At 42.2% G+C, this 24,111-nt stretch overlaps 2 protein-coding genes across 2 annotated transcripts; one reads left to right on the plus strand and one right to left on the minus strand.

Annotated features, from left to right (window-relative positions):
* Positions 1–888: 888 nt before the first annotated feature.
* Positions 889–2,843, minus strand: LOC132429357 (protein PIP-1-like). The gene is made up of 3 exons (XM_060017600.1): positions 2,534–2,843; positions 1,713–1,826; positions 889–1,013 (listed from the first exon to the last, which is right to left on the minus strand). Exons 1-3 carry the CDS (start codon positions 2,841–2,843, stop codon positions 889–891), a joined length of 549 nt encoding a protein of 182 aa, XP_059873583.1.
* An 8,619-nt stretch (positions 2,844–11,462) lies between these two features.
* LOC132428910 (acrosomal protein SP-10-like) lies at positions 11,463–16,881 on the plus strand. The gene is made up of 4 exons (XM_060017107.1): positions 11,463–11,514; positions 13,687–14,022; positions 15,897–16,016; positions 16,757–16,881. Exons 1-4 carry the CDS (start codon positions 11,463–11,465, stop codon positions 16,879–16,881), a joined length of 633 nt encoding a protein of 210 aa, XP_059873090.1.
* The last annotated feature ends 7,230 nt before the right edge of the window (positions 16,882–24,111 follow it).

Here is a 24,111-nt window from a genome sequence, read left to right on the forward strand (position 1 = left end):
GGCGAAAACAAAAATTCCAAAGAAGACCAACCTAAAAACATATGTGATTTATTAGGAAAAAAGCTAAACGGTGGAAAGGGAGAAAGACTGAGAAAGAGCACTCACGTGTGGTGTGTGTGTGTGTGTAAAATGAGGTTGGTGATGAAGGAATCCCTCCCAACTCTAAGTTCCATGAATAAGAGGGGGGCAAGATGCTGCAGCTCTCGTGACCCTGATCAGACTGGCAGTAAAAGAACCACTAAACTGAAAACATGTGGAGGACAGAGCTCAGGTTTACCTTATTCACTGTTATATCATCAGCACCTAATTAGAGAGTTTAGCAATCAGGAAATATTTGTTGAAGACAGGAAGGCAGAGCTTGCTATATGCCAGCCAATGATGGGGGTGTGGGGGGAGGGAAGAGAAAGCCGAGACAAAGGGAAGGAGCTAGAGGGCTTCCCTGGTGGCGCAGTGGTTGAGAGTCCGCCTGCCGATGCAGGGGACACGGGTTCGTGCCCCGGTTTGGGAAGATCCCACATGCTGCGGAGTGGCTGGGCCCGTGAGCCATGGCCGCTGAGCCTGTGCGTCCGGAGCCTGTGCTCCGCAACGGGAGAGGCCACAACAGTGAGAGGCCCACGTACCGCAAAAAAAAAAAAAAAAAAAAAAAAAAAAAAAAAAAGGGAGGGGGGAAGAAGGAGATAGGAATCTGAGAAAGAAAGAGCGCCAAGGGTGGTGGGAAGGAGAAGGCATCTATCTGGTGGGTTAAGGTGTTGAAACATCAACACCTGTAGCTGAGTAGGTGTCAGGGCTGGGACAGTGCTGGGGAAAGATGGCCCAGTCTTTTGAGGCAGCAGAAGTCTAGGAAAGGGCTGAATGAACAATGGAACAGGGCAAAGAAGGGCCAAGTCTCTAAAGCTTGTTACAGAAAGATGAGTCACTGCAGCACACAAAATCCACTCGAGCATTTTGTCTGAAGAAAGACATGGGGAGGCACAGGTCCCCACAGCCCTGGTATCCATACAGGAACCTGTCACCTGGAGAGGAAGAAAGACAAGAGGATCTCTGGTTTGTGGCCTCCAAGTTCAAGTGTTTGCCACATAAGAGGTAAACAATAAATCTTTGTTGAAAGAATGAGTCCTTCGGGACTTCCCTGGCAGTCCAGTGATTAAGATTCCACACTCCCAATGCAGGGGGCACGGGTTCGATCCCTGGTCGGGGAATTAAGTTCCCACATGTCACAGTGTGGCCAAAAAAAAAAGAATGAGCGCCTCAACTAATGAGGAGAAAGAACACATTGTCCTGAAGAGTCAGGCAGCCAGGTAGGAAAGGATATCAAAGCCATGCTGATTGACATGGGCCACCAGTGGCCCATCCTCTCCCAACCTCTCATCCTCTTGGCACCAAGGCCTCCCGTTCCCAAAACTGCTACCACACACAAGCTCCAGGGGAATATTTAGAGTGCAATTGCTGTCCTCCCTGAGTATTTACGGGGACTACCCAAGGATCCAGGGACCCCCTCAGCAAGCACTTTTTCTCCTGATAGGTCTACTGGTACAGTCAAGGGCCAGTGGCATTCCAGCACCAGATCCAGAGCACTCTTTTCTAACTTTTTAGGAAAACAAGCAAACAAACTCTCCCACACTCTCCGCTTTCGCCCCCAGGGCTCCTGAGAGAGCCAACTCCCTCAAGATCAGGCTGAAGGTCACCCAGGAGACTTCTCAGGCCCCACCTACCTTCGTAGACCTTCCTCAGGAAGCACTGCTGGCTGCCTTGAGTGTGGCAGAAGCTTTCCCTGTTCTCGCAAACCCCGCTGGCGTTGACTCGGTGACACTGGAAACATTCTAGAGCTGGAAAGTCAAAGCAGCATAATAAGGCTCTTCCGGCCCAGCATCCCGGCTGCTCAGGAGGGAGCACACCTGTGACCCAGGTGCGCATGGACACTGACCAGCTCCCAGCGCCTGAGGAATGTGCTGAAAGCAGGTCATTTCTCCGTGCTTGGCTTGCACCTGGGAGGAGGCGTGCGCGCCTCTAGGCACAAGGTCTGCACCTGAGCACTGAGGGCTCTGCCTGTCCCCCCAGGGATGGGCTGTGCTGCTGGAGGAATGAGGTCAAGCCCTTCACTGACCCCGCTTCTAGGGCTCGTGATCACTCCTCCTTCTGGGAACAGCCCACATGCACCACCCACAAAGAACCTTCTTTGTCCCCTCTCAATTCAAATGTAGGGCTCTCAATAAGAAAGGTTGAGGCATGGGGGAGTATCAGGGATTAGAACTGAGGTGGGAGGGAGGCAGAGGCTGAAGTAAAATGGGGGAGTGAGTAGGAAGAAGAAAGGGAAGAGGAGCAGAGTGGGGCCCAAAGTGGAAGACGCAAAGGAGAGAGGGGGTGGAGGAGGAAAGAGGGGGGTGGGGTGAGGCTGTGGTCACCTCCAAGGCTCAGGTTAGGTCCTTGTGCCTTTCTCCCCACTCCCCCATGCCCATCAATCCACAGCCCCCGTGGGTCTGCCTCACCTAGACCCAGTCCCCACGGTCCTCCCAGATACCCGGCAGGGGCTCACCTTGCAGGAGGCCCAGCAGCGAGGAGAGGCCCAGCAGCAGCAGCAGGAGGCGCGTCCGCATCTCCGATCGAAGACAAGGCAGTAGCAGGAGGTAGGGCAGCTGCAGGCGCCCGGACCCTGAGGATCTGGCTTTATTACCCCGGCAGGCACGGCAGCCAATGGGAGCCGAGGCGAAGGGCTGGGCTTCCCCAGGATGCGGAGTGAGCCAAGGGCCCGATGGGAGCTCCGCGCTCCTGGTACACAGGCTCTGCTCACCTCCACCTGTCCTGCTGAGGGAGCCACGTTCTTTCAAGGCTTCTTTTGCTCCCATTTTAACTAGCTTTTAAATGGGAGAATCATGTCTGCCTTACTCGGCCAAAGGATTTATGAGATCCAGGTGAGCTAATAACCCTGGAGGGGTGGGGCACACACCGTGATCTTCCGTACTTCGGAGACTATTTCCTTGAATAAGGTTTAAGACAAGATACTGAAATCTTTTGATTTCAGAGAAATTAGGGGACTTCCCTGGCGGTCCGCGCTTCCACTGCAGCGGGCACGGGTTTGATCCCTGGTCGGGGAACTAAGATCCTGCATGACGCGCAGCACGGCCAAAAAATGAAATAAAATGACAAAAATAAAAATTAGAAGAAGTGGATACTTGCCTAGACTGTTGCTCAGTAAAGCACTAAACACAAAGTAGCAGGTTTGGGTTTATCTTTCAGGCAGGCTGCACTACAGACTAGAGATTTTTGTTTACACTGCTTGACGAATGTAATTTAAAAACACTGATCTGGAGGGAAAAGTGTTGTACCTTTGGCTTCAGGCTCCCTTGCAGCCCTAGGCCCACCCCAGATCCTGGGTCCCCCCTTACCCAAACATCAGACTTCAAGAATGAACATATACCCCCGCCCCTTGGCTTTAACCTTCAATCCCAGCTTAAGAACAGGAAACCCACTAAAACGGAGGGCTTATTCCATAGGGGTATAATTATTCCCCAGCCCAGCTCTGAAGTCTGAGGAGGTTGTGTCACCTGCTTCAGCCCAAAAGAGCATGACTGACAGAACATGCTATGTACCAGACACAGTGCTAAATATTTGAACAATGTTATTCGATTTGATTCTCACACAACAGCCTATCTCCATTTTATCGATGAGAAAACTAAAAGGAAGCAGTTAGTCCCAGGTGACAAAGAGGATAACTGGCAGACTCAAACCCGGATCTGCAGACTCCATTGACCCTGTGACTTTGCCAGGGAAACCTGGCAAGTCTTCTCGGTCCCAAGAGCCACCAAATTAGTGTCTGAGGACTGTATTCCTGCCACCAGACACGGCTCCTTTAGACTCGGAAGGTCCCTAGCACCAGCGCCACATCATGAACAAGAATGGATGTGTTTCCTCAGAAATAATTTTTTGTAATCTGCTAAGAATAAGGTTTTTAGTTAGTGGGTTTTTTTCTGGGACTCCCAGTTAGCCCTAGTCCTAGAATGCTCTGGGATTCTAAGGGGAGGAGGGTGGGCCCCGATGCCTAGCCCAGTCCCCAGGGATTCTCTTCTCTCCACTCCCTGAAGCTTCTCCCTGACTCTCCTTCCAGAGAGTCCAGCTGTCCCAGCCCCTCACCGAGGCCAGGGACTACCCCAGCTTCTGTTCACAGTCCTTCCTGCTGTGGAAAAGATAGAGAAGACCCATTTTAGCCTGAGGAGTGCTGAGGGACCCCACATTATGTATGGTGCATGAGTTAGGGGTGGGGACAGACAATGTCTGAACCTTAGGGTGGGAGGACGTGTCATTTAATAAATATATGAATACAGTTAATATAATACACTCTATAAAAGAAAGTAAAACCTAATTGCTTTCTTAGTGTACACTGTACAAAGCTTGACAAAATCATCTTAGCCCATAGAGGTATCAGAAAGCAGTCAACCCCTTTCTCAGCCACCATCAAGGAGGTTTAAAGGGGGCCTCCTTAGGGTAGAGTAAGATTTTATATGTTTACCCAAAATGGTATGCATTTTTTTTTTTTAAGATTAAGAAACACTTCTCTGTTTCTTACAAAAGAAACACAAAAGACTGTAGACGTTGGTCTCCACCATTAGTTTCAATTATCGTTCCCCTTCTGGCTTCAGTCACAGCAGAATTCCAGTCTGTTAGTTTTAAAAGCTTTTAGCAGTTGCCCTGTCATAGATGAGTTCCTATGCTAAATAAGTTTGCAAGATTTCTGTGTTCTGAAGAGAAGTCGATCATCAACTTTCCTAGGTTATAAGTACGTGGGTTTAGTCCACTGGTGTGCTGGTAAATGTTTAACAACTGGCTTGTGGGGTGAAGGAGGTGGGGAGAGTCCTGATTTGTAGAATTTGTAGATTTACATGGTGTCAATGGCAATTTCAAGCTACCATCCTGACGTCAGTGAATTAAGTCAAGAGATGTGCACATCATTTTACAGTATTTCTAACACAGAGATACAACAGAATTAAATAACCTTAACAGTGCAGATTAATAGTAAAATGTAGTAAAATAAATAAGGAGTGATGAGGTTTTGAGTATTTATCTTTGTTTCTAATATAGTTTGTCAGTTTATATGTTAATTTTTATTAATACCTGTGTTCAACCACCAATTTGTAAAATTCCTGAAACTGTAACAATCAGCTCTCATAAGCCAGTTGAAGCCAGCTCTCAGCACACCACTGGTTGAGTCACAATTATGAAAAGCCAGTGAAGGGAAAGGTAGAAATTGCTGTATCCTTTTACTCACACAATTCCCAGTGATAATATCCTTCCTCCCATCCCTGACTTGATTTGTTACAGAAGGGACAAATATTATATGGCCAGCCAAACAGAAGATTTCCCCCCTTTTGAACAGGCTGCTGCTTTTGGGTTCATGCAACCTGACGATGGAGAAGGTGTTGTCTTGAAAGGATGGTGCAGAAGTGTCTAACCATCTGTTTGCAGGCTGAGCTCCTGTGGGGATGTAAGGCTATGGCAGCTGAAGCTAGAGAAGCTCTGATCTGAGAGACCCTTATTTGGAGTTTCTGCAGAACTTTATTACTCAGGATTTTAGTTTTAGAAGTCAGTTTTGGCAACAGAAAAAAAGAAAGTTCTGATGAGGACAACAGAGGCCGAGAGGAAGCTGTTTCAGTGGTCCAGGGAAAAGGAGATGAGAGCCTGAACTTGGGTTATGCTGGTGGGAATAAAGAGGAGCTGATAAACTAGTTTGAGGTGAAACTGACATAATATGGAGGTGAGGGCAAGGGGGAAAGTCAGTTACAGGCACACCTCGTTTTATTGTGCCACACTCCCACCCTTTATTGCGCTTCGCAGATACTTTGCTTTTTACAAATTGAAGGTTGGCAGCAACCCTGCATTGAGCAAGTCTATCAGTGCCACTTTTTCCAACAGCATTTTCTCACTTCATATTTTTGGTCACATTTTGCTAATTCTCACAGTATTTCAAAGCCTCCACCAGCAAAAAGATTATGACTCACTGAAGGCTCAGATGATGGTTGGAATTTTTTGTCAATAAAGTATTTTTAAATAAAGGTATATACATTTTTTAGACATAATGCTATTGCATGCTTAATAGATTACAGTATAGTATAAACATAATTTCTTTTTAATTGAGAAAGATTTTTTTTAAATTAATTTTTATTGGAGTATAGCTGATTTACAAGGTTGTGTTAGTTTCTGCTGTATAAACATAACTTTCATCATGTGACTTGCCCAGGTATACCTTGGAGGTTGGGTTCTGGATTACCACAACAAAGCAAACATTGCAATAAAGTGAGTCACATGCATTTTTTTGGTTTCTCCGTGCATAAAAACGTTATGTTTGTGCTATACTGTAGTCTAGCAGGCATGCAATAGCATAATGTCTAAAAAATAATGTACATTTCTTAATTTAAAAATACTTTGATTAAAAAGTGCTAACCATCGTCTGAGCCTTCAGTGAGTCGTAATTTTTTGCAAGAGTAACAAAAATCGCTGATCACAGGTTACCATAACAAAGTTAATAATAATGCAAAAGTTTGAAATAAGACAAGAATTGCCGAAATGTGACATAGAGGCATGAAGTGAGCAGACGTGGTTGGAAAAATGGCACCAATAGACTTGCTTGATGCAGGGTTGCCACAAACCTTCAATTTATATAAAAGGCAGTATCTGAGAAACACAATAAAGTAAAGCACAGTAAAACAAGGTATGCCCATACCAAGCTAAAAGTCCCAGGAACAGAGCTGGAGTACAAATGATGAATTCAGTATAACAAATGTTGAGTTTCAAATGTTCTGGGATATCCAGATAGAAATGTCCAGCTGGTAGTTGGATATATGGGTCTGAACTGGAAAGAGAGGAGTCTATGGGCCAGATTGGTGGATTTGGGGAGTCTTCAATTGGTAGGTGGTGATTGACATGGATTAAGACTTCCCAGGGAGTGTGTGAAGAGTTAAGAATGAATTCTTATCAGGAAGACTAGATGGAGAAGTACAGTTTCAGGAAGGGGGGGAGGAGAACCATGAAAATGCAGAGGGCATTGCATATTCAGAGAATAATTAGAAGTTGTGTATGGATGTGGCCTGTGATGGAGCTTGGGATGAAGGTAGAGAAAGGGAAGGGGAGGAGCGGAAACACAAGACAGAGAAAGTACATGTGGGGACAGATTGTGCAAGGTCTTGATGCCTTCCCCTGGCAGTAGCAGTGCACAGGTGAAGAAACATGCCTTCCATTTTACTGTGCCCCCTCTGACTTTCAGGAAACTTCAGAATGGTTACCACAGCTCTGACTCCTTTCTAGGTTTCTTAACATAGATCACTATGCTAGGTATCACATAGACCTCCATCCTGGCCACTGTGAATTGCATGAAAGACCTGTGTGGTAGCCTGGCATTAGAATTTTGTGCAAAAGGGATGAGAATGAGAGGTTAAGCCATTGAGATTTTCTCTCTTGAAAACTGAATGTCAGAGTCAAGAATGCCTATTAGGACCAAAGAATAGACAAAGGCACATGTCAGGGAAGTCAGGGGTCAGCATAAGCCGTGAATAAGCAGAAGTCATGAGTAAGCAGAAGTAATGAACATTCAGAAACTCTGAGTGAGCAAAAGTTATGAATCATACAGATGGCCAATAGACACATGAAAAGATGCTCAACATCGCTAATTATTAGAGAAATGCAAATCAAAACGACAATGAGGTATCACCTCACACTGGTCAGAATGGCCATCATTAAAAAGTCTAAAATTAATAAATGGAGAGAGTGTGGAGAAAAGGGAACCCTCCTACGCTGTTGGTGGGAATGTAAATTGGTGCAGCCACTATGGAGAACAGTATGGAGCTTCCTTAAAAAACTAAAAATAGAGTTACCATATGATCCAGCAATCCCACTCCTGGGCTTATATCCAGAGAAAACTCTAATCCAAAAAGACACATGCACCCCAATGCTCATAGCAGCAGTATTCACAATAGCCAAGACATGGAAACAACCTAAGTGTCCATTGACAGATAAACAAATAAAGATGTTTTACATATATATATATATATATATATATATATAATATAAATATATAAATGGAATGCTACTCAGTCAGAAAAATAATGAAATATTTCAATTTGCAGCAACATGGATGGACCTAGAGAATATCATACTAAATGAAATGTCAGACAGAGAAAGACAAATATTACATGATATCCCTTATATGTGGAATCTAAAATATGATACAAATGAACTTATTTACAAAACAGAAAAAGACTCATAGACATAGAAAACAAACTTAATGGTTACCGAAGGGGAAATGGGGTGGGGAGATGGAGGGATAAATTAGGAGTTTTGGATTAACAGGTACAAACTACTATATATAAAATAAAGAACAAGGTCCTACTGTATAGCACAGGGAACTATATTCAATATCTTGTAATAAACCTAATGGAAAAGAATATGAAAAAGAATATATATGTGTATGCATGTATATAACTGAATCACTTTGCTGTATACCACAAATTAACACAACATTGTAAATCAACTATACTTCAAAAAAGAAAAATGTTATGAATCAGTAGGAGTTATAAGTAAGTGAAAGTCACAGCATAGAGAGTAGAGGAAAGTCAGTTTAGAACAAGAGCAGTAAGAACGTAGGCAGGAAGACTAGAAGAAAAAAAGGTCTACCAGATAGCTATTACTAGAACTGCTGTGTATCCAGAAATGTTTCAGGTCACAGACTGTGTTCAGGTCTCCATGAGGCCCAGTCTGAGTGGTGTGTATTCTGACATGTATATGTCTAATTCCCCATCGTTTAAGGTTAAGGTTAAGGTAAACCGAATGAGGCCTGGTATCTCTCATCTCCTCTGTACTCTTTTCTCTCTGTTACTTTCTCCCGGACTTCTCAGCTTACTTATCCCCCGTTTGGCCCCAAATAGTGGTCTCAGCACATGAGTCTAAATGACCTTTCAACTCAGCTCCCCATAGCTAATTTTCTCTGTCTCTCTGTGTTTCAACTGCATATTTCTAGGAGAAGACTCTGACTCAGTTCATCTTTTTTAACCAGGTCACAAACATTACAGGGGCTGAGTTGGCTAGTTCTTTGGTTCATTTGGGGCATTAGAAGTTGGAGCATTAACTCATCTGGGCAGGACCCGGAATACCTCTGGATGTCTTAGCTCCAGAACTGTTCAAGTTCCATAGTGAATTCTCCATCACCACATGGGTGATGGAGCTCTATGATGAGCTCAGATACTCACAGGTTGGACTTTAAAGTGCCAAACTACTGGACACAGGGAGAAGATTCCCAAAGTGGAGCCCAGTGAAAGTCAGCCTGGGTGGGGTTGGGGTATAGTTCTGTAAAGACAACCTTAAGAAGAGGGAGGAAGAAGTTGGAGGATGAGGTTTAAGGAGAGAACATTCAGGCTTTAAGGTCTTATCTGTTAATATTGTCACTCCTGGGGAGGCGTGAGGCAGGGATGTCCCAGAAAGTTCTGATAATTACAAAGAGAACTGCTGGCATACTCTAAACTGGTAGGTGGTATAGATAGCACCTCTTCCTTTCCACTAATTTCCACTGCTTCTATCAACAGAAGTCTGACTGAATGTGATCTCAGCTCCTAACTCACTCCACATCAAAAAAAGGAACTATTGATGGCATTCTGTGTCATGCCTTTCTCTCCTCCAGAGGAGTTGAGCCGCAGACCTGGAAATCCTAGTTTTGTCCTCCCACTCAAGCCAAGTAGGGTCGGCCTCTGCAACTTCTGATCCCTGAGGTCCTGCTTTCTCCCATTGACCCAGAATCTTCAGCCAGCCCACTCTAGGGGCTGTCTATACATCTTTCTCCATGAAGTAGAGTGAGGTCCAGAAAAGATAATTCATTTATTCCTTCATGCAGGAAAAATGCACCTGTTATGTGTCAAGCATGCTGTTAGGTAGTGAGGATACAACAGTGATCAAGACAGACTGGAACACCATTTTCAAGGAGCTTAAAGTCTAATGGGGAAGGGACTTCCCTGGTGGTCCAGTGGTAAAGAATCCACCTTCCAATGCAGGGAACACGGGTTCGATCCCTGGTTGGGGAACTAAGATCCCACATGCTGTGGGGCAACTAAGCCCACGCACCACAATTACTGAGAGAAGCCTGCACACCGCAACTAGAGAGAAACCCAAGCAGACGGTGGGCTGTAACGAAAAGATCCCGCATGCCTCAACAAAGATCCTGTGTGCTGCAACTAAGACCTGATGCAGCCAAAAAAAAAAAATAATAAGGAAAATAAATACATAAAATAAATAAATATTTAAAAAAAGAAAGTCATCACACTTGCCTGCTATGTGTATTAAAAAAAAGTCTAATGGAGGAGACAAGCATTAAATAATTATAAGAGTGACAAATACATCTATTCTAGATCCAGCATTCAGTGGTACATGTAACAAAGTGGTCCAAGAGAGGTGGGCAGGGAAGAGGGAGGAGATGGGGGCTATGGTAGCTCTGCCACCCAATCCCCCAAAAGTTCTAGCTTAATACCAGGTGGATGCTTCACTGCATCCATCTTCTCAGCACTTACAGCTCAAGGCACAGCTTTCAAATATGTCTTGTAGATCCCTTTTCAATGTCCATATCACGTAAATTCTCCTGTTACCCATTTGAGTTTGCCATCTGTTTCCTGCCCAAACCATGATTGATATAGGTCATTATGAAAATACTATTAGCAGAAGTGAGCAGGGTTAAGGAAAAAATATAATAAAGTTGGGGCATCCAGATTTAGCAACTGCAAGAAATCATCATCATTCCTAGGCCTGAGGGAGCAGGGGAAGGAAAACGTGTAACCATAGCCTGGTGGAGAGCTGAAGCCATGGAAGAGAGGACACCCTTCAAAAACTGTCACATCAAGACACATCAAGAACTGTGGCAGGAAGGTAATAGGAGGGATAAATACTTCCATCTCAATCCGTATGTATGTGTGTGTGTGTGTGTGTGTGTGTTCTCTTCTCCAATCTTCCATTGGCTAAACACAATCTAAAGCCAACCCCAACCAGCACTCAGGTGATCAACTCAAGAGAGATCATCCTTCCGGGGTCCAGGACCAAAAGGAAAAAAGGCTGATTTAGAGAGTCAAACAAAAAATAACCAGCTAATCACACCTCACTGTCAAGAACACTTTAAAAAGAGAGTAGATAGATTTTAAAATTTATTACATAGAGTATATGTTATTTTGGTAATATGAGTTTTTAAGGTAGGGCAGAGAGCCCCAATATACCATGGTGCATGAGCCTTCACACTACAATTTGCCATGGGTTGCCAGAGGTCCAACCTGCCTGATCGGGAGACATGAGAACCTCAGAGCACAACACATTGTGATGAATCATGGATTGTTTCTGAGGTTCTAGAATCCCAGACTCTGTGGCTCAGCACTGGGAGCTTCTGCTCACAGTCTTTTTCACGGCTCTCGGGTGCCCCGCACCAGGGTGCCCTCTCTCCCAAAATCCAGATGAAGAAATGTCTTCTGCTAGTGAGTCTGTATCTGCTTGGATCTGCCAGAGGTAAGTCCTCTTGTCTTGGTTCTGGGTGGACATGTAAGAGGCACCTTTAAGGCATTTCAGCCCTTGAAGAAGGAAGGCCAGTATCTTAGTTACCCAAACTAATCTAACTCAGAATTAGGAGTAGCTGAACAAGTTCAACTCTGAGAGCTACTGAACCGGTGGTGGGTTCCTCCTAGTTATGGCTTCACCATCAGAGACTGGCTTAGCACAGTCTCGTTCCTAATACTTTCAGCCACTTGACATTGTATCTGATGCTCTGTGAAATGAGAAGATTGGTCTAGGGGTTCTGCAGAGGTCCAGTGAAGGTTTGCCCCCGTGAACTGAGTGTAGGGGATCCTTGTGTAGTTAATGTAGGAGGAGAGACATGAGGAGATGGGAGTGTGGTATGCCTGGAAAGCCATCCGAGAACACAGCATGGCTCTGGGCCAGAGACCTTACAAGCCACTCTTTCATTGGTCTATCCATCCAGTGGTATTTCCTCTTCCCATTCAGGGTGGGCTCTGTTCCCTCCTTCCTCCTACAGGAGAAGTGAGAGGCCATGAGCTCTGAGCTGTCTATTAAATGACAAAGTGTTTTCTGTAATGTCAGTTCTCAGAGATTTTGTCTTTTGCTTTCTTAGCCTTTCAAAAGTTGACTGAGAAACGTAGCTACATAGCTACCAGATGGTAGTATGTCCTAGCCACTTTGTGAGGCAGTGAGTCATAAACTATAAGCATGACAAAGAAATTAGTGTGTTTTTCAAGCCTCCCTTCCGTATCAGAAATTTCTTTATTAAAACTTCTGTTAACTTTTGAAGGATCAGTCAAGAAGATGATATTTCTATAACAACTTTTTAAAATTAAAAATTCCTTAAAGCCTTAGTAAATCTTACCTTTCCTTTATCAACGTATTCTAATGCTAGCTTTTTGAAAGTTATTGATTGTAAGGTCTTCAAATCACTCAGAATACATACATACACACACACACACACACACACACACACACACACACAAATATATATATATTTGCAGGATTCTTACAGAGCTAGAGTATTTTGGGGACTTAGGCCTCAAAGATCCTGTAATTCAGCTTTTGGCTAGGATTAATAATTTAGTCATTATAGTCTACTCACCGCCCTTCTCTAGGTTAGTCAGTCTAAATCAGTTACTCAGTCAAAGAGTAATAATTTTTTAAAAAAGTAATAATCAAATTGTCTGCTTGGTGCTACACTTAATAAAATGAAAGTTGTACTTAAGGATATTTGTCTGACAGCCACTAATAAGCTGGATTAAATGTAGAAGAGAGTGGTCAGAACAGAACGACCAGCTAAGAGTTTTGTAATTCCAAATGCAAGGTCAGGAGGAGGGAAAACTAAAATTAGCTGAGCACTTGAGCAACGGACTAGGCACTTCACAGTTTCTCTTATTGAATACTCATGACAACTCCGTAAAGTAGGTGTAAATGATATGTCACAAGGAATCTCAATTCAGGGATATAGAAGCAAAGATTGTTTTTATCTTAATAATTAACAGCAACTTGGCTTTGTGTCCCCAACTCACATGGATTGGGGTTGAGTGTGTGAAAGAACATGAACTTGCCAAGTAAAGGTGTCTTAGTGCCTTCTGGTAATTTTTGTGGGTTCATTAGATATTTGTCATCTCTAGCTTAAAATTTATCTTGTCCAAAGTTTAAAATCTTCCACCCTCAGTTTCAGCTAGAATTACTCAGCTACTGAAACAATTTGCTTTCTCTCCCCCTTGTATCTCCATGCTTACCTTTCACCCACAGAGGAACTGGAGGGAGGCTAGTGGTGGACTTCTGATTACATGAATGATGGGACATTGATTTCCTGATGTTGGCTCTGTCAGGGAGGCACAGTGCTTTTGGTGCTGGGTGAGGAGGCCCCCATGTGCCCACTCAGGGTACACAGATCCACACAAATGTTGTGGATCTTAAAATTCTTCCCTTCAATCACAGAGGTGGTCTCTGTGTTTCCTTAACACCCCTGTCCTTCATGGTCTCCCAGGTAATTGGTTGACTGCATCCAACATCTGCAGTATCTTCAGAGCTTGACCTAGGCCCCCAGAAACCTAGGAACCCCACAATATTAGCCTTGCTCCATAGGAAAGAACTCTTTATCCAGACGTCCTCTCTCACCTTTACCATCTCTCTTCTGTTATTTCTCCATCCCAGGAGCACCAGGTCAATCTGATGAGCTTCCTGGCTCTCTGGACCATCAAGCTTCAGTTCAGCAACCTTCAGGTGACTACTTTTCACTTGAAAACCCTTCAGATGGTGAGGCTTTATATGAGACTTCTTCAGGCGAGAACACTTTGAGTGAGCATGGTTCAAGTGAGCACACTGCGGTTGAACACACTTCAAGTGAGCATGCTGCAGGTGGGCATGCTGCAGGTGAACACGCTTCCAGTGAACAACCTTCTGGTGAACAGCCTTCGGGTGAAAAGACTTCTGGTGAACGGCCTGCAGGTGAACAGCCTTCAGGCATCCCGCCTTCAAGCACAATTTCAGGTGAGCCACATTTGGATGGGTGCCCATCCTTGACTTCAGGTGGGAAGTAGGTAACACATACAGAAAACCAATTTTAAGGAGTTTAGAAGAAAGAATAGTTCCTACACTTCACAAACAGCTCTCCCAAAGAGAGCTGTTTACATTTTACATCTCTTTACATTTCTTTACAATAATCCCAGGTGGCAAGATCCAGGTTTTGTGGGGCCCTTTGGAGGTTAAACTGTTCAGAGGGCCCTCTTTAAGAAAAACTAAACAAATATAAAAGTACCAGCAGTCTCTCCAACTTCACTCTATGTAAGAAATTGTGAATACAGATGCCCACAGCTCCCCTGGAAGGGGCTCATGGAAGAAAACTTTGGTGAGCTTCATGCTAAATCTGCCTCTTAACAAACTATGTCAAAATGCTTTGCAAACCCTCTAAAGAGATGTCCAGCAGTGGAGCTGGTAGATCTTGGTTTTCATGTTTGAACACGGTGTCAATGGAAATAATAAACAATCAATAATAATAATAGAAAAGAGTTTTATTTGAGCCAAAGTGAGGACTACAGCCCAGAAGCCAGCTTCCCAGGTTACTCTGAGAAACTGCTCTGGAGGAGCAGAGTTTTCAGCACAGTTCTATATCTTGTCAGAACAAAGAACATTAAACAAGTCAGGGATACATTTCTTCAAGGTTAAAAACAAACAAACAAACAAAAAGACCAGCACATACATGTACAGTGTGGCCTTGGCACCTGGGAAGGGAGTTTTATCATCAGTGGAGTACTGGAACTGGCATCCCATGAAGAGGGGTATTTAATCTTTATTTTTAACATGGACATTTTTTACTTCTGGTTAATGTGACCTTTTCTCTAATAATTAAAGCAGTTGTTCAATAGGCCACAAAGAGGCTGTTTTAGTTAGCATAAAATTCAAGTTAACTAATGTATAAGCCAGAATAACTTCTCCATACCTCACTCAATATGTGAACATTTCTTTCATCAATGGAAAGTAAAGCATGCTGACACTTTTGTCTGTTAGATCCGGAAATAAGTTCCCAGGACAACTGCAATTCTTTGGCTCTTACTCAAAAGGGGTTCTTCAAGGAAGGAAAGCAAGATCCAAGTTTTAATGTCTCAAGTTATTACCAGACATAGACACTTTATATTTCACCCCATTACATAAGTAGCAGTATTCCAAATTTTCAGACGAGAGAAGTTACATCATCCGGCTAGAAAGCAGCAAACCTTGGACTCAAACTTAAGTCTGACTCCAAAGCCCATATTTTTTCCACTTTATGCTTCCTTAATTAGGGAATTGGCAGTGGAGGTAGAGAGGCAATATGGAATCGCTTCAAAGAGACTGTGCTTTGTGACAAACTGACCTGACTGAAGGTCACTTTGAGAATAGAGAATTGATGTAATGTTTGCAACATTACAGCATTCTAACACAGCTTATTAATCAGTCAGATTTCACTGCAAGTGTTTGTGCCTTGTGATAAGTGAGAGTATGATGGGGAGTAGGAAAGGAAGCCAGTCACATGAGGAGTTCTATTGCTCCTATTGAGTTAGACACGGCAGAAGGGCATCTAATGATAAATGTCCGGGAAGCCACTGGGTGATGAATTAGAATAAAAGTCAGTACTAGAGAGATAAATGTGGGATTCATCACTAATGAAAATCATAAATGAAGCAATAAGAATGAAGGCATTTCCTTTGGCACAGAAGAGAAAATATGCTCTTTCAGACACAGAGCCCTCACATCCCTAACAAGAACCAGGAAATGAAATGTGTTGTATCCACCTACTTGTTGCCCATCATCCCTCCCCAGATGAGTGACTCAAGGCTATACAACCTGGATCCTAAGGTTATTTCATCAGGCTGATCTTAAATTTTCAGGCCCAGTATTAAATTGCCACACATGCTCTTATATGAATGACCAAGGAATATGTCTTCAAGGAGAGGGAGTCTGTTCCATTCAGAATTCCCAGCAGTGCATGTTAAAGAAGATCTTTGAAGGTATGTGGGGACTTCATGAGCCAGTCTTTGCCAGAGAACACATCAACCAGCTTGAGTACTGATGGGGAGGAGATAGGGTGGCAGGGGCCGAGGAGGGAACAAGCTGTGATTCCCCAGAAACTTGGAGATCCAGGAGAACCTTATCCTTTCAAGAATCAAGAGCAGAATTCCAGCTATTGAGGGAGAGGCCCTTCCCAGCAGGCTTATGATGTCTTAAAAAGAGGCAGGGAGATTGGCTGTCTCTTCCTATTAAAGAAATGTGTGGGTTGCCCCTTGAGACATTGACAGTAAGCTCAGGAATGTGTCTATCTTGTTCATGGCTATATATTCCTAGCACTTAGCACAATGTCCAGCCCATGGTAGGCATTTAGTAAATATTGAATACATGAGTTAAGTAATAAACAGTTGTCCACCAGTCTGTGTTCACAGGTTGGCAGACCTGTATATGTGTCTTCCTACACCTCTCTACCCTTACACTCAGTCCTCATCCTCAAAATAAGGGATCTTGGTTACTTCCATCCCATGAACTTCCCTTGTGGTTTGTCTGGTCCCTCACTAGAAAGAGTGGGCAACTCATCAGGGGAAGGGCCCAGAAGAAGCAGATGGAAGGGAGGAAGGAAAGAATATACAAGTTGGAGGACCTGGTCGTGCCTACATAGGGACACTGGGAACCATGGATGAAAGCTAAGATCGGAGGAGGAAGCTTTCTGCTCATTACAGTCTGCCTCTGCTTCTTTCAGGTGGAAAACTTCAATTCATTGTCCAGGGCTGTGAAAGCATGTGCCCATCCATGAACCAACTGTCCCGTGGAACCAGGATGCAAGTTATATGCTGTCGGAATCAATCTTTCTGCAACAAGGTCTAGAAGCCTGTGCCCTTGCTTCCTGCTCTGAGTCAGGCAGCAAAAGTCCTCCATCACCCTACTGGGCTCAATTTATATTTAGTTTCTTCCCCAGTCAAAAACTAATCACATCTTCCTCTGCCTGACTATCAGACAGGAAGTTCAAATATCTTTCCTCTCCTATCCATGCCCGGTTACACATTCTTCTCTGGCCTCCAACTTCCCTATCCCCTTACCCCATCTCTCAACATTCCTTTCTTTTTCAATAAATTCCACATGATTAAAGAATATAGACTCCAGACAGAGTCTTTTCCCATCAACCAGGGGCAGGGTCACTCTGAGCTTCCTTCTGCTCCACACAATAAAGTAGATCCATTTTATTTCTTTATTTTTCCTTTTTTTTTTTGGAATTTTATTTTATTTATTTTTTTATACAGCAGGTTCTTATTAGTCATCCATTTTATACACATCAGTGTATATAGGTCAATCCCAATCTCCAATTCATCACACCACCACCACCCTGCCTCTTTCCCCCTTTGGTGTCCATGTTTGTTCTCTACATCTGTGTCTCAATTTCTGCCCTGCAAACTGGTTCATCTGTACCATTTTTTAGGTTCCACATATATGCGTTAATATACGATATTTGTTCTCTTTCTGACTTACTCACTCTGTATGACAGTCTCTAGATCCAGCCACATCTCAACAAATGACCCAATTTCGTTCCTTTTTATGGCTGAGTAATATTGCATTGTATATATACACCACATCTTCTTTATCCATTGATCTGTCAATGAGTATTTAGGTTGCTTCCATGAACTGGCTATTGTAAACAGTGTTGCAATGAACATTGGGGTGCATGTGTCTCTTTGAATTATGGTTTTCTCTGTGTATATGCCCAGTAGTGGGATTGCTGGATCATAAGGTAATTCTATTTTTAGTTTTTTAAGGAACCTCCATACTGTTCTCCATAGTGACTGTATCAATTTACATTCCCACCAACAGTGCAAGAGGGTTCCCTTTTCTCCACACCCTCTCCAGCATTTGCTGTTTGTAGATTTTCTGATGATGCCCATTCTAAAAGGTGTGAGGTGATACCTCATTGTAGTTTTGATTTGCATTTCTCTAATAATTAGTGATGTTGAGCAGCTTTTCATGTGCTTCTTGGTCATCTGTATGTCTTCTTTGGAGAAATGTCTATTTATTCTTCTGCCCACTTTTGGATTCGGTTGCTTGTTTTTTTAATATTGAGGTGCATGAGCTGTTTATATATTTTGGAGATGAATCCTTTGTCCGTTGATTCATTTGCAAATATTTTCTCCCATTCTGATGGTTGTCTTTTCATCTTGTTTATGGTTTCCTTTGCTGTGCAAAAGCTTTGAAGTTTCATTAGGTCCCATTTGTTTATTTTCATTTTTATTTCCATTACTCTAGAAGGTGGATCAAAAAAGATCTTGCTGAGACATGTCAAAGAGTGTTCTTCCTATGTTTACCTCTAAGAGTTTTATAGTGTCCGGTCTTACATTTAGGTCTCTAATCCATTTTGAGTTTATTTTTGTGTATGGTGTTAGGGAGTGTTCTAATTTCATTCTTTTACATGTAGCTGTCCAGTTTTCCCAGCACTACTTACTGAAGAGACTGTCTTTATTCATTGTATATCCTTGCCTCCTTTTTCAAAGATTAGTTGACTATAGCTGCGTGGGTTTATCCCTGGGCTTTCTAACTTCTTCCATTGATCTATGATCTAACAGATCTAACAGATTTTCCATTTCTGTTTTTGTGCCACTACCATATAGTCTTGATTACTGTAGTTTTGTAGTATAGTCTGAAGTCAGGAAGTCTGATTCCTCCAGCTCCGTTTTTTTCCTTCAAGACTGCATTTGCTATTTGGGGTGTTTTGTGTCTCCATACAAATTTTAAGATTTTTTGTTCTAGTTCCGTAACAAATGCCATTGGTAATTTGATAGGGATTGCATTGAATCTGTAAATTGCTTTGGTTAGTATAGTCATTTTCACAATATTGATTCTTCCAATCCAAGAACATGGTATATCTCTCCATCTGTTGGTATCCTCTTTAATTTCTTTCATCAGTGTCTTATAGTTTTCTGCATACTGGTCTTTTTTCTCCTTAGGTAGGTTTATTCCTAGGTATTTTATTCTTTTTGTTGCAATGGTAAATGGGAGTGTTTCCTTAATTTCTCTTTCAGAATTTACAGCATTAGTGTATAGGAATGCAATGCATTAATTTTGTATCCTGCAACTTTACCAAATTCATTGATTAGCTCTAGTAGTTTTCTGGTGGCATCTTTAGATTTCTCTATGTATAGTATCATGTCATCTGCAAACAGTGACAGTTTTACTTCTTCTTTTCCAATTTGTATTCCTTTCATTACTTTTTCTTCTCTGATTGCTGTGGCTAGGATTTCCAAAACTATGTTGAATAATAGTGGCAAGAGAGGATATCCTTGCCTTTTTCCTGATCTTAGAGGAAATACTTTCAGTTTTTCACCATTCAGAATGATGTTTGCTTTGGGTTTGTCACATATGGCCTTTATTATGTTGAGGTAGGTTCCCTCTATGCCCACTTTCTGGAGAGTTTTTATCATAAATGGGTGTTGAATTTTGTCAAAAGCTTTCTCTGCATCTATTGAGATGATCATATGGTTTTTCTCCTTCAATTTGTTAATATGGTGTATCACATTGATTGATTTGTGTATATTGAAGAATCCTTGCAACCCTGGGATAAATCCCACTTGATCATGGTGTATAATCCTTTTAATGTGTTGTTGGATTCTGTTTGCTAGTATTTTGTTGAGGATTTTTGCATCTATATTCATCAGTGGTATTGGTTTGTAATTTTCTTTTTTTGTAGTATCTTTGTCTGGTTTTGGTATCAGGGTGATGGTGGCCTCGTAGAATGAGTTTGGGAGTGTTCCTTCCTCCACAATTTTTTGGAGGAGTTTGAGAAGGATGGGTGTTAGCTCTTCTCTAAATATTTGATAGAATTCACCTGTGAAGCCATCTGGACCAGGATTTTTTTTGTTGGAAGATTTTTTTTTTCGGTACGCAGCCTCTCACTGTTGTGGCCTCTCCCATTGCGGAGCACAGGCTCTGGACACACAGGCTCAGTGGTCATGGCTCACAGGCCTAGCCGCTCCACGGCATGTGGGATCTTCCTGGACCGGGGCATGAACCCATGTCCCCTGCATCAGCAGGCAGACTCTCAACCACTGCACCACCAGTGAAGCCCTTGCTGGAAGATTTTTTATCACAGTTTCAATTTCATTACTTGAGATTGGTCTGTTCATATTTTCTATTTCTTCCTGGTTCAGTCTTGGAAAGTTATACCTTTCTAAGAATTTGTCCATTTCTTCCAGGTTGTCCATTTTATTGGCATAGAGATGCTTATAGTAGTCTCTGAGGATGCTTTGTATTTCTGCGATGTCTGTTGTAACTTCTCCTTTTTCATTTTTAATTTTATTGATTTGAGACCTCTCTCTCTTTTTCTTGATGAGTCTGGCTAACGGTTATCAATTTTGTTTACCTTCTCAAAGAACCAGCTTTTAGTTTTATTGATCTTTGCTACTGTTTTCTTTGTTTCTATTTCATTTATTTCTGCTCTGATCTTTATGATTTCTTTCCTTATGCTAACTTTGGGTTTTGTTTGTTCTTCTTTCTCTAATTCCTTTAGGTGTAACGTTAGATTGTTTATATGAGATTTTTCTTGTTTCTTGAGGTAGGCTTGTATAGGTATAAACTTCCCTCTTAGAACTGCTTTTGCTGCATCTCATAGGTTTTGAATCATCGTGTTTTCATTGTCATTTGTCTCTAGGTATTTTTTGATTTCCTCTTTGACTTCTTCAGTAATCTCTTGGAAATTTAGTAACGTATTTTTTAGCCCCCATGTGTTTGTGTTTTTTATGTTTTTTTCCCTGTAATTGATTTCTAATCTCATAGCGCTGTGGTCAGAAAAGATGCTTGATATTGGGGCTTCCCTGGTGGTGCAGTGGTTGAGAGTCCACCTGCCAATGCAGGGGACATGGGTTCATGCCCCGGTCTGCGAAGATCCCACATGCCGCGGAGAGGCTAGCCCGTGAGCCATGGCCACTGAGCCTGCGCGTCCAGAGCCTGTGCTCTGCATTGGGAGAGGCCACAACAGTGAGAGGCCCTCGTACTGCAAGGAAAAAAAAAAAAGATTCTTGATATTATTTCAATCTTCTTAAATTTACTGAGGCTTGATTTGTGACCGAAGATGTGATCTATTCTGGAGAATGTTCCATGCACACTTCAGAAGAAAGTGTAATCTGCTGTTTTTGGAGGGAATGTCCTATAAATGTCAATTAAAACTATCTGGTCTATTGTGTCATTTAAAGCTTGTGTTTACTTATTAATTTCTATTTTGGATGATCTCTTCATTGGTGTAAGTGAGGTGTAAAAGTCCCCCACTATTACTGTGTTACTGTCAATTTCCTCTTTTACAGCTGTTAGTATTGCCTTATGTATTGAGGTGTTCCTATGTTGGGTGCATATATATTTATAATTGTTATATCTTCTTCTTGGATTGATCCCTTGATCATTATGTATTGTCCTTCCTTGTCTCTTGTAGCATTCTTTATTTTAAAGTCTAGTTTATCTGATATCGGTATTGCTACTCCAGCTTTCTTTTGCTTTCATTTTGCATGGAACATCTTTTTCCATCCCCTCACTTTCAGTCTGTATGTGTCCCTAGGTCTGAAGTGCGTCTCTTGTAGACAGCATATATATGGGTCTTGTTTTTGTATCCATTCAGCGAGCCTGTGTCTTTTGGTTGGAGCAATTAGTCCTTTCACGTTTAAGGTAATTATTGATATGTATGTTCCTATTATTATTTTCTTAATTGTTTTGGGTTTGTTTGTGTAGGTTCTTTTCTTCTCTTGTGTTTCCCACTTAGAGAAGTTCCATTAGCATTTGTTGTAGAGTTGATTTCGTGGTGCTGAATTCTCTTAGCTTTTGCTTGTCTGCAAAGTTTTTGATATCTCCATCAAATCTGAATGAGATCCTTGCTGGGTAGTGTAATCTTGGTTGTAGATTCTTCCCTTTCATCACTTTAAGTATATCATGCCACTCCCTTCTGGCTTGTCGAGTTTCTGCTGAGAAATCAGCTGTTAACCTTATGGGAGTTCCCTTGTATGTTTTTTGTCATTTTTCCCTTGCTGCTTTCAATAATTTTTCTTTGTTTTTAATTTTTGCCAATTTGATTACTATGTGTCTCGGCGTGTTTCTTCTTGGTTTTATCCTGTATGGGATTCTCTGTGCTTCCTGGACTTGGGTGGTTATTTCCTTTCCCATATTAGAAAAGTTTTCGACTATAATCTCTTCAAATATTTTCTCGTGTCCTTTCTCTCTTTCTTCTCCTTCTGGGACCCCAAAATGCGAATGTTGTTGTGTTTCATGTTGTCCCAGGGGTCTCTTAGGCTGTCTTCCTTTCTTTTGTTTTTTCTTTATTCTGTTCCACAGCAGTGAATTCCACTATTCTGTCTTCCAGGTTACTTATCCGTTCTTCTGCCTCAGTTGTTCTGCTATTGGTTCCTTCTAGTGTAGTTTTCATTTCAGTTATTGTATTGTTCATCTCTGTTTGTTTGTTCTTTAATTGTTCTAAGTCTTTGTTAAACATTTCTTGCATCTTCTCGATCTTTGCCTCCATTCTTTTTCTGAGGTCCTGGATCATCTTCACTATCATTATTCTGAATTTTTTTTCTGGAAGGTTGCCTATCTCCACTTCATTTAGTTTTTTTTCTGGGGTTTTAACATGTTCCTTTATCTGGTACATAGCCCTCTGCCTTTTCATCTTGTCTATCTTTTTGTGAATGTGGTTTTTGTTCCACAGGCTACAGGATTGTAGCTCTTGCTTCTGCTTCTGCCCTCTGGTGGATGAGGCTATCAAGTGGATGCATTTTTAAACAATTCCATATTCCTCAAAGTTAAGGGGTTCCCCAGGACAGGGACCATGAAGAGGAATGCAACGTAGGTGTTAACCTTTTAGGAGCTTAAAACAGTATTGCAGATCCTTCTCTCTGACCCCAACCTTTCCATCCCTGTAGATACCATACCCACTTCTACTTACCACGGTGTTCAGAACTCACCCCTTCTTTGGCTCTTGAGAGTTTTCAGTGAAACGTCCACTCAACATAATTATAACAATAAAATGACTCCTTTTAATGTATTTGCTACATAAACAGAGCAGGTCATAATTATCTTAATTAAGTCTTTTTCTCACACACAGTGTTATTGGTTCATCTCAGCACAGAGGGGCAGGTGGAAATAGTATAATAATCCCTCTTACTTTGTATTAGTGCCATGTTCTTCAAAGTGTTTTCAGATCTCATCCTCAGAAAAGAGCCCAGAAAGGTAGTCAGGAAAGATAATATCATCCTTAATTTATAAGTAAGAAAGTCTGACACAGAAATGTTTTATTTATTCATACTCCATGTTGTTCCAAACTTGCCATGTTTACAGAACAACAGTGAGCAAGGGCCAGATTTCAAAACCAAATCCAGGGGCTTCCCTGGTGGCACAGTGGTTAAGAATCTGTCTGCCAATGCAGGGGACATGGGTTTAAGCCCTTGTCTGGGAAGATCCCACATGCCGCAGAGCAACTAAGCCGGTGCACCACAACTACTGAGGCTGTGCTCAAGAGCCCGTGAGCCACAACTACTGAGCCTGTGTGCCACAACTACTGAAGCCCACACGCCTATACCCTGTACTCCACCAAAAGAAGTCACTGCAATGAGAAGCCTGCACACCACAGTGAAGAGTAGTCCTCACTCACTGCAACCAGAGGAAAGCCCGTGAGCAACAACGAAGACCCAATGCAGCCAAAAATAAGATAAATAAAATAAAATAAAAGCTATTTAAAAAAATCTGCTAAGTCTTTTAGATACAGAAAAATATTTCTGGTAATAGTTCTCTTCCTGATACATACCCCCTTTCTAAATTCTTTTCGGCAGTTAAGGAGGAGGTAGAAAACTTTTCCTGAGTCTGCTTGATTGTGAATGCCTTTAGCTCAAAATAATTCACAGGACAAAGTGGCACATTTTGGCACATTTCTGCTCCCTTTTAACTTTTAAAAAGTAAAACATTTAAACTAGATTCCTTACTTCCCTAAGATCTTTTATCTTTAAACAGTGCTAAAATTCTGTCGTTAACATTCCTTCCCAATGTCACATATGAAGAATAAAATACCCATGAAAGACATAGTCCTTCTCTAGATGGTGTCTG

Source organism: Delphinus delphis, chromosome 8 (genome assembly GCF_949987515.2).
Source record: "Delphinus delphis chromosome 8, mDelDel1.2, whole genome shotgun sequence".
Classification (NCBI taxonomy): domain Eukaryota; kingdom Metazoa; phylum Chordata; class Mammalia; order Artiodactyla; family Delphinidae; genus Delphinus; species Delphinus delphis.

Bases quoted from the DNA above. Each gene is read 5' to 3' on its own strand.
- LOC132429357 (XM_060017600.1), bottom strand. From the start codon at position 2,843: ATGGGAGCAAAAGAAGCCTTGAAAGAACGTGGCTCCCTCAGCAGGACA. The intron at 1,827-2,533 runs GTGAGCCCCTGC...TTGACTTTCCAG, and splicing joins GCTGCTGGGCCTCCTGCAAG to CTCTAGAATGTTTCCAGTGT. The intron at 1,014-1,712 runs GTAGGTGGGGCC...CTTCCTCTCCAG, and splicing joins CCTGAGGAAGGTCTACGAAG to GTGACAGGTTCCTGTATGGA.
- LOC132428910 (XM_060017107.1), top strand. From the start codon at position 11,463: ATGAAGAAATGTCTTCTGCTAGTGAGTCTGTATCTGCTTGGATCTGCC. The intron at 11,515-13,686 runs GTAAGTCCTCTT...TCTCCATCCCAG, and splicing joins TCTGCTTGGATCTGCCAGAG to GAGCACCAGGTCAATCTGAT. The intron at 16,017-16,756 runs GTATGTGGGGAC...TGCTTCTTTCAG, and splicing joins GTTAAAGAAGATCTTTGAAG to GTGGAAAACTTCAATTCATT.